Consider the following 10,200-nt stretch of genomic DNA (forward strand, 5'->3'; position numbering starts at 1 on the left):
AAAGGTAAGGAACGGCGGAAGGAATAAAAGGAAACGGAATTTGGAAGAAAGTTAATTAAAACAGTGTGGTAAATAATTAAATTCTACAATAAACTAAATGACATATAACTTATTCTAAATATTAATATTATTTAATGTTAAGTAATTAGATATACAATTATATACATATTTATCATTGGAAGCAAGTAGTATATTTACAGAAGTAGGAAATGGAATAGGGATTAAAGACAGTTTATTATACAGTTGGGAATGATCATGGAGGGAACACGATAGGATAATGTGGTTTAAGTCACCTACTTCTCCACAGTCACATAAATCATCATCTTTAACGCCAATTCTCCTAAGATGCGTTGGAATGCACATATGACCCAGTCTCATCCGAATAATTGATGTTGTTATATTTTTAGAGAGGAATATTTTAGAAAACCAGGGCTTAGTAGGGATCTCTGGTTGAATTTTACGATACTGTATAGCTTTTGTTTGACTACTCAAGGCCCACGACTTATTCCAAGATTTCAATAGGGAACTCCGTGCCAGAGCAGCCAAATCATGCGCATAATTATTAAAAGGGAACAAATCACCACTGAAAACAGCCTCTTTTGCCAATTTGTCGGCAATTTCATTGCCAACAATTCCGCAATGGCTAGGTATCCATATAAATGTTATTGAAAAGCCTTGAAGTTTACATTGATATAGAAGGTTTCTAACTTGGACAATAATTGGATAACAATTTTTTGATTTAAAAGGAAATTTAATCAGGGATTGTAGAGAGCTTAAAGAATCTGTAAATATTAGAGTCTCTTTAAGCCTGCCAAGTAAAATATACTCAACAGCCTTAAAAAGGCCGTAACACTCTCCTGTAAAAACAGATGTTTCAGGCGGAAACTTTACTTTTTGTACAATATTATATTGTAAATGGTAGACACCAACTCCAACACAACTATCTGTAGTATCCTTAGATGCATCTGTATACATGTGGTGGTAACCCTGCCAATTGTTATTCGTGATGTACTTAAATATATTGTTAGCAAAATATGTATCTGTTTTTTGAATGCCAATGTCAAGTCTAATATCTGGCACAAGCGTTAGAGCTTCATATACTGAATCAAATAATGGAAAAGTTTGAGAACGAAAAGTGGGGGCGTCAATTACTAAGAATTTACGATAACTAGTAAGAAGTAAGGGATGAGATTTATGATGCCAGTATTTATTATTACTATGACACAGTTGAAATAAAGTTCTAAGTTTTGGAATTAAGGGATGATTTTTAAATTGATAACAACGAACAAAATATTTATCCGCCAGATATTGTCGACGGAGTTGAAGAGGAGGTTCGCAACATTCCAACTGAAGTGCGTTTATTGGAGATGATCTCATAGCTCCGCAGATTATACGCAAGGCTTTCGCTTGTATTTTGTCCATTTTTTGTAGACCAGTTACGCTACACGGCTCCAAAAGAAAAGTGCCATAATCTAGGACACTCCTAATTATTGCATTATAAATTAATTTCATAGTAAATGGATGTGATCCCCACCAGACACCAGATAAACACCTTAACATATTTAGAAGCCGCTCACATTTGGAACAGATGTAATCGATGTGTGCGTTGCCATTTAATTTTCCATCTAAATATAGCCCTAAAAATTTGACTTTGTCTTTAACGGGAATTGGCACTCCATCATAAATAATAGTAATAGGAGGAGGCATACGCATACGGGTAAATAAGACGACGGAACTTTTATTGATGGACAAGTCTAAGCCATGCTTGTCCATCCAAGATTTTAACTGTTTCAAAGCGCTAATAAGATCTCTACATGCAATATTTATCGAACTATTGATTACATAAATAGCCTTGTCATCTGCATATTGAAGTAATTTTATGATACTTAAATCTAGACAATTTTCTAAGTCGGATGTGTATATATCGTAAAGTAGTGGACTTAAGACTGACCCCTGAGGAATGCCTTTTCGAACAGTTCTAGTTTCCAAAGAGTTATTTAAAATTATTATTCTTTCTATTAAAATATTAATAATGAAATTTACTAAAATTAAAGGCAAACCAAATTGAATTAGCTTTTCCTTTAGGATACTTATAATAATATTATCATATGCAGAATTTATATCCAAAAAAGATGCAACAACAGATTTATTTTCTGTGAATGCTGTGCGTATATCTGTGGTTAATATGGCAATATTATCTATGGTACCTCTACCTTTGCGGAATCCAAACTGTGTATTCGAAAGGAGGTTATGTTTTTCTACAAACCATTCTAGTCTGTTTTTCGCTAAATGTTCCGCAATCTTTAATAAGACAGAGGATAGAACAATGGGTCGATATGATGTAGCCAAAGATGGGGGTTTGTTGGGTTTTGGTACTGGAATAACTTTTTGTTTTCTCCATGAAGTGGGTAAATTACCAGTTATTAAAATTTGGTTTATTAACTTGAGGTAGTATTGTAAAATTTCCTCATCAGCATGTTGAAAGAAAGAATATGGAATGCCATCTAAACCGGGAGAAGAATCTTTTAAGTTTTGTACTACCCCTTTTAACTCTTCTATTGTAAAAAGCGAATTTAGGTCTTCAAAATTTACATTTTGTAAAGGAGGAGGAGGTTCAATAGAAATAGTAGGAGGAGCTAAATTATCTAGAAACTCAGAAGCTAAAGATTCAGATATAGGATGAGATGGGGTAGTGAATGCAGATCTATACTGTCTTATGTTTTTCCATACTATAGTAGGATGAATACCTGGATTTAATGATAAGCAAAAATTTCTCCAACTAAGTAACTTCTTTTTCCTGAATAACTTCTTAGTATCCTTAACGCAATCAAGATATAGCTGATAGTTGGCTATGTTTGGATTTGTATTATATTGTTTTTCAATCTCTTTCCTATTCTTAATGGCAACTGTGCATTCTTGATCCCACCAAGGTGGAGATGGTGTATGATGACGTGAAGTATTTTTTTTTGGAAATGATTCATCAGCAGCTTTTATAAATGCTGCAGTCAAAGCCTCAGCACATAGTGACTCATTTTCTGATGATATTTCAGGAAGAAAAGATAACTGATTCCTGAGTGAAGTTTGAAATTTATCCCAGTTAGAATTATTGTTAATATGATACTTTATTGATTCAGACTGATTCGATTTACTTTTATCTTTACCTGGAAATGATAGAATTATAGGAAAGTGATCACTTCCATGACTTGACTGTAACACATTCCAATGAAAAACAGATGATAGATTTGGTGAACATATTGACAAATCTGGTGCACTACATCCTTCATGAGGAGCAGTGCGTCGAGTAGGTTGGCCGGAATTGAGAATACACAGTTTATTATAATCTATTAAATCTAAAACTTCGTAACCCCAATTGTCTTTGTGACTCCCCCATGACTGATGCTGTGCATTGAAGTCTCCTAGAATTACTACTGGTTGTGGTAATTGGCTAATAATACTTTTTATTTCAGAGAAGATGTAATATGAAGGATGAGGTATATACAGTGAAACAAAACATATGTTATTTACAGATGCAGCAATGATTGAAAAATCAGAGTGATGTGATGGAAGAGGAATGTGATGAAATGATTGATGGTGTTTGATGAGCATGGCTGTACCACCATACCCATCTGATCTGTCTTCCCTGAGACAAGTGTAGCCAGAAATCCTGAAAAGTGATTCCGGCTTGAGCCATGTCTCTTGTAAGGAAAGAACAATAGGTTTGTATTTATTAATTAAAAAAATAATTTCGTGTTTTTTACTAACCACACTGCGGCAATTCCACTGGACTACGTTGTCCATTGTTGGAAGTGGTATTAATTTGTGATTCGGTGGTGAATATGGCAGCGTTGGACGGTGATAAAGATGATAATGATGTAATCAGTTTGTTTAATGCTAAAATTGTTTCTTGTATCGAATCCATGTTAATACCGGGAGCTGGATATGCAGATCCATTATCTCCTAATGGAGGATTATAATCTTTTATTAAGCTATTATGTGTTTGTCTGTCATACCCATTTTGTTGTTTCTGTGGCAATTTTGGTTGTTTGAAAACAGTTTTTTTATATGACCGTTGCATTAAATTCAAATTCTGTTTATTATTATTGTTGTTGAAAAATGATTTTTGTGTATTTACAGGTGATGATGATGAAGAAGTAGATGATATTAACACGTCAGAATATAATTTTGAAATGGGAGGATGTAACTTAGAAGCTTCTGAGTAGGATAGACAATTGTGAGCCATTGACTCCTTAATTGATTTTTGGCGTTGGAATTCTGGGCATTTTTTATCAGTTGCAATGTGCGAACCGTGGCAAATACAACAGTAAATAGACTCCTCTTCAACTGAGCAACTATCACCAGCATGCCCTTGGCCACACCTAAAGCATCTAGGTGTTGACCGACATTGGTTTTTGACATGTCCGTATCTACAGCAATTGAAGCACTGTATTGTAGGGAATATATATAAGTCTACAGGAAGTGCATTATAGCACATGAAGACTCTCTTTGGAAGCGTCTGTCCGTCAAATGTTATTACCACAGATTCGGTGTTATTAAATTGAGCGGTTCCATTCACTATTGTTTTTTTCTTTAACCTCCTAATTTTTAGTATTTCACCACATCCAATTGGTAAAGTAATATTATTTATAACATCATCATCGGACCAATCAGCAGGTATGCCTCTAACTAATCCTATTCTACTCACCTGAAATGATGGAATAAAAGATTTAAATTGTTCTGAATTGAATTGAGGGTTACTTATAAAACTATTGGCTTCATTATATGAAGAAAAGGCTACAGATAATCGGTTTCTGGCTATTTTCTTAATACTACCATCTACAATATTTTTAATGTTATTTGTTTTCAAGTAATGGCCAAACACTATAGGGTGAAAGTTTATGTTTTCATTAGGTGACTTTGGTACCTTTTGTATATGGACAATATACGGAGAGGAGTCTGTATCTTTATACAGCATCCTACCGACCCGTGAATCTAAGCCCTGGGATTTTTGAGTTGTATTCACATTTGGTTGAGTTTCAAGGATAATGTCTTGTTTAGGAATATTTTGGTTTTCGGTATCGCTAAGACACATGCAATTGATATCAGGCTTGGCCTTTTTCGGGTCTTTTTTTATTTTTTTCTGGCACTTCTTGCAACGCTTCCTAGGAATCGCTGGACGTTTTCTGGTATTTACTGAGCATGAGGTGTCGGTGTCCATGCTCGAATCGTTCGATATAGTAACATAATGACCAACGGGGGGACCAGGTCCCCCCGGGTCGGGCTCCTCCATAATATTCTTATGAACTACGATATATAAATGAAAACTTACCAAATAAAATTAATATATACAAAAACTAAGAAAATTAAAACTAAAACTACACTATTTAATTAACTAATTATAGATATAAAAATAATTTTAAAATTTTCCGAAAAAATACCGCGTCCGCCCTTTGCGAGTTCCCGCGCTTTCTATCAAAGTTTCATCAATGTTTACATTTTTATTTTTTTGTGATTTGACATTTCAATTTTTTTTTCATATAATGGCACTTCGGCTATAACCATGGCCAGAGTCGAGTTTAATATAATGGCGGGAAAACAATATTCTTTATTATAATTTTTTATATATTATCGTCAGGTCAGTCAGGTCTAAAGTCTAGTCAAAGTCTAAGTATAAAGTCAATACAGTCAAGAAGTCAAGTCGGTCGATTCAGTAGGACGCTTTACTGAAACTTTTGATGGAGTTTTGGAGGGAACACAAAAGAGCACGTTTCTGGTTATTACATCACTCTCCCACACTTGTGCACGATAACGAATATTTAATGGTTAATATCCTACCAATATTACACATTAAAAACCCAGATAACACAATTTTAGGAAAATAATATAAAAACACAACATCACTCTTTCACATTCTCCCAAAAACTCCCCATTTCAAAATTCAAAAACATGTCTGACAGTGACAGCTGGTTCGCCTTATTTATGCTAGCCAAGGCTCAATAATTAAACAGTCTTAATACTATTTATTATTTATCAAATCATCCTACGACATCGTAGGATGATTTGATAAATCGAATTTTTGCGAAAATTCTAGGGATTTCGCGAAAACACGGATTAATCAAATCATCCTACGACATATACAAGAAAATATTTTATTTATCACATTTAAAAATATGAAATTAATAAAAATGTAGATATTTCCAGAAATGACCACCCACATTCACGTTCTATATTTTTATTGTAACAACAGGCCGTTTATTTTCAGCGAGATGGTTCCTTAGCTCCTCCAAGCCTACTCCCGTCAAAGGCGAAGCTTCTAGCAGCACCGGGGCATTCTTCAGTTCAGTACTAAGTCGAGCGAACTGCAGCATGAGCAGTGCTTCGTTACGCATCTGTCTGTATGCTGCGTCCATCTTACTGAGGACCAAGATGAACTGGAAAAAAAAATTAACAATTCAACATTGCCCCTAATTTTGTTCGTTGCAAATTGCACTGCGTACCTTTTTAATATCAAAGAGAATTTCATATGTACTACCTTTATATGGACACAAAGTATCTCCATAACGTTCTCAATAATGGCTCTGTAGTTTAAGCGCGATGATATATTATAACAGACATTATTAAGTCTGTTATAATATATCATCGCGCTTAAATATATAATATATGTATTATATTATAATAGTATATTTACTATTATAATATACCTAATACATATTATATAGGAACGGCTTATGAAAGAATGTGCGTATTATAACACCAGATAATATCGAAAAGACCGGCATCGCACTCGCCACATCAGGCGATCTATCTGCTCCTCTAATTCCCACGATCGAGGTATTAATATCCTTTACCTTGGCATTCCTGAGCTTGGGTTCCGCCAGCAACGTGTACAGCATCACCGCGGCGGCGCTGATCTGACACAGGTTGGACGTGTCCACAACAAATATTACCTGGAGGAGAAGGCAAAGCATAGAAACCTTATTTAGGTCTTGGACAAAGTTTGGAACTATTAATTAAATACTGAATTACATTGATAGGTAATATTAATACCTATTATCATCGCTGGAATCATTAAAAATGGATAGGTACTTACTAGAAACTGGACTGATATTAAAACATTGTTATAGTTAGTGCTGATTCAGCGTTGAAAATATACAATGATGAGCTGACATTGCATGAATGCTAAGCATCCTCAACATCCAATAATCAAAGTTAACTAACCTTCTCAATGCCATCGTAATAGTTGTTCCACAGCGACGCCATTTCTCCTCCTACCTCGCGAACAGTGGCCACTTGCTTCTTGCCCTGCTTGTTCAAGTACTGGATATCGTAGATGTTGGTGCCAATGGTTGGCACGGGACTGTACGTGTAGTCCACCCCTTCGGCATCCTGCAGCTTCTTCAGTAAGGTCGTTTTACCGGAACCTTTAGGTCCTAAACATAAAATTGAGATTTTCGGCTCCAAGTCATCCATTGTTACCGCTAAAAGTTTTGTCAATAAAGTGCGTAGCGCTTTTAGTCCCGCTACTGCGCAATAGATGGCGCTGAACACATTAATCGTAATTTTATATTTCAATAAATAAATGATTAATAGGTTTTATAACAAAATGATTTAAAAGTATTATTGTTAAACGTGCAATATGCATTATTAAAAATTAAAGCATTAATGGTCAGCCATTGCCATATTAACTTTAGACAGCTTATTTTTAACTCGCGCCTCGTACTCAACCATTCTAATTTCTAATCACAATCAGTCTAATCAGAGACGGGAGACCAGTTCTCTATGGTCTAATAGAACACTGAACTTGTTCGTCGATGCAGATACAATCTATCATTATTCACTAGTAACATTAGGCCACATTTCATCTAGTAACAGGCACGGAGACGTCGGCCTCGGCGTGTACTATGTGTAATGTGTGGGTGTTTGTTACCAGCCTTAAACTTGGCTTACGTAACATTGGACATGCTGATGAAGTACCTTGACAGTTGGTACACGTTACCAATACTTTAAGAGGAGTCTACACCACCGTTTTTACATACAAACGTTGTCCCCTGTTTCCTCCCTGGATAATGCCGGTAGAGTTATGATTTTTTTCCTGAATATCTATGGCCACTATTAGCATGTCCCTATGTTTTTTTTTTTGCATAATTTTATTATTAAAAAAGATAAGAACGTCCAAAAACCCAAAAAATGGCCATATATTCCTCTGTGTTCAAACACTCAGAAAACAAAATTGGCTAGAATATAAAAAAAAAAAAACATAGGAACACAGCTCAATCCTTGCTTTAATTCTTAATGAAAAAAGTACTTAAATCGGTTAAGTTTTGAAGAAGGAATCAGTGGACAACGAATCGAAGGTTTTCTGTTCTTTTATTAGAACTTTTGTCGTGTTGTCTCTATCGCGCTCTGCGGTGGGAGACTTGAGATTGGTAAGACAGCAATACATTTTCAAATACCTATTTTCAATTTCTCTCGCCCTTGGTGTACCTATTCTCTTAAGGTCCACAGTACAAAGATTCTAACACCACGCAGACAAACAAAAGTGTGTAATTTTTTTATGAAGTCATAAAAATGTATGGTTTAATAAAATTGGATGCTGTTAAGCATTGGTGTGTCATCCCACATCGGACTAGTTTTGAGTAATCAGTGTTTTAAGTTTTTTTGGAATAATTTTTATTTTCTGCTTATTTTAAGCAAAAAATGTTCAGTTACAAAAAATACATTCAGTTTTAAGAGAGAACGTATAAAAATGGTTAATGCAATATTGCTATAGGGCTTATTACATAGCATTAATGTCCTTTGTCCTATTTCACATAAATGCAAAATTCTGATTTGTTCTTTCAATACAAATTTAAGTGCTTTAATTTTAACAAAATGTTATAAAATTACCTTGTAACGCCCAAACCGCTGAACCGATTCTTCTGAAATTTGGTATGGAGATACTTTGAGTCCCGGGAAAGGCCATAGGATCCTTTTTGTCTCGGAAAAATGTACGGTTCCCAGGCGTTAAATAAAATTATTTCTGCTTATACCGCTACATGGATTTTGATGATATTTGGTATGCAGATACGTTATGTACCGGAAAAGGACAGAGAGTTCCCGCTTCTTCTTCCCTTCCCGCGCTTCCCGCAGAGTACTCTTGTGTATTGCGCACACACTTGGGCACTATAAAATTACTCCTACGTAACTGGTCTGGTTTCATTGAAACCGGCCACTGCACCGCCCCGAAATGGGTGTGGGAGTTTTTTTATTTATTATAATTACCAGCATTGGACATTGGGCATAATTATTGAAATACTCGTTAGTCTAATTAAATTATTAATCTAATTGCAAACACAACACAATACATTTTATACATATTATTATTAATCAACTTACGGGTAATTTCAGATGCACAATTACTTCATCAATCTGATTAATTTGTAATCTGATTAAAATTACTAATTACTTTTTGCCCAACTCTGCACTAGATAAACTAATTATTTCTACATTAACTAAATTTAATCAAAATCGGTTCAGCAGCTTAAACGCAAATTAATAAAGTTTACTGCGTGAAAACCGAACATTTTCCGTGATAAAAAATATTATCCTATGTCCTTCTCCAAAACCTTACGTAATATCTACGAGTACATGTACTTAATATCGATATTTTATGCAAAATTAATTGTTGTTGACTGCGCGGGAACCGTACATTTTCCGGGATAAAAAGTATCTAATGTCATTTTAATTGATTCAAAGTATCCGCATACAAAATTTTATCAAAATTGGTTCAGCGGTTTAAGCGCAAATAATTTTAGAAACATAGCACATAAATGCTGTATACAAAACCTCACTAAGAGGAATAAGCATTAATCATTTTTGTACTCTAGAATATGCTACAGTGGGTTTTCAAAGAAATGGATTTTACTGTCGTAAACCTTATGTTATAAAGAACAAAACTGCATTATTAACTCAAAACCCGATTTTATGTGGGATGAAACACCAATGCTTAACAGCAGCCAAATATAGAATACGATTAAAAAGTCACTACTCACTAATAATCTAGAGTGTCACAAAGTTCAATAAAAATCAGCTTCAGTTTGGATCAGAAGGCTCTACGAAGTGCTACGAGTATTTTGAAGATGCCAAAGAATCAATTTAGTTGCTTAGCATAACCATATATTATTAATATATATATATATATATATATATATATATATATATATA

The 10,200-nt window shown here is 34.6% G+C and overlaps 1 protein-coding gene across 1 annotated transcript; it reads right to left on the bottom strand.

The window, feature by feature from the left end:
- Positions 1 to 6,203: 6,203 nt before the first annotated feature.
- Positions 6,204 to 7,467, bottom strand: LOC121729667 (ADP-ribosylation factor 1). The gene is made up of 3 exons (XM_042118251.1): positions 7,216 to 7,467; positions 6,846 to 6,944; positions 6,204 to 6,428 (listed from the first exon to the last, which is right to left on the bottom strand). The coding sequence occupies exons 1-3, from the start codon at positions 7,465 to 7,467 to the stop codon at positions 6,222 to 6,224; spliced, it is 558 nt and encodes a 185-aa protein (XP_041974185.1). The 3' UTR covers positions 6,204 to 6,221.
- Positions 7,468 to 10,200: the final 2,733 nt, after the last annotated feature.

The sequence above is a fragment of the Aricia agestis genome, chromosome 8, assembly GCF_905147365.1.
Source record: "Aricia agestis chromosome 8, ilAriAges1.1, whole genome shotgun sequence".
Taxonomy (NCBI): domain Eukaryota; kingdom Metazoa; phylum Arthropoda; class Insecta; order Lepidoptera; family Lycaenidae; genus Aricia; species Aricia agestis.

What these genes read in the sequence shown, in the direction of transcription:
- LOC121729667 (XM_042118251.1), bottom strand. Translation starts at nt 7,467, where the DNA reads ATGGATGACTTGGAGCCGAAAATCTCAATTTTATGTTTAGGACCTAAA. An exon ending in ATTACGATGGCATTGAGAAG is followed by an intron (nt 6,945 to 7,215) that starts GTTAGTTAACTT and finishes CTTCTCCTCCAG; the next exon opens with GTAATATTTGTTGTGGACAC. An exon ending in CCAAGCTCAGGAATGCCAAG is followed by an intron (nt 6,429 to 6,845) that starts GTAAAGGATATT and finishes TTTTTTTTCCAG; the next exon opens with TTCATCTTGGTCCTCAGTAA.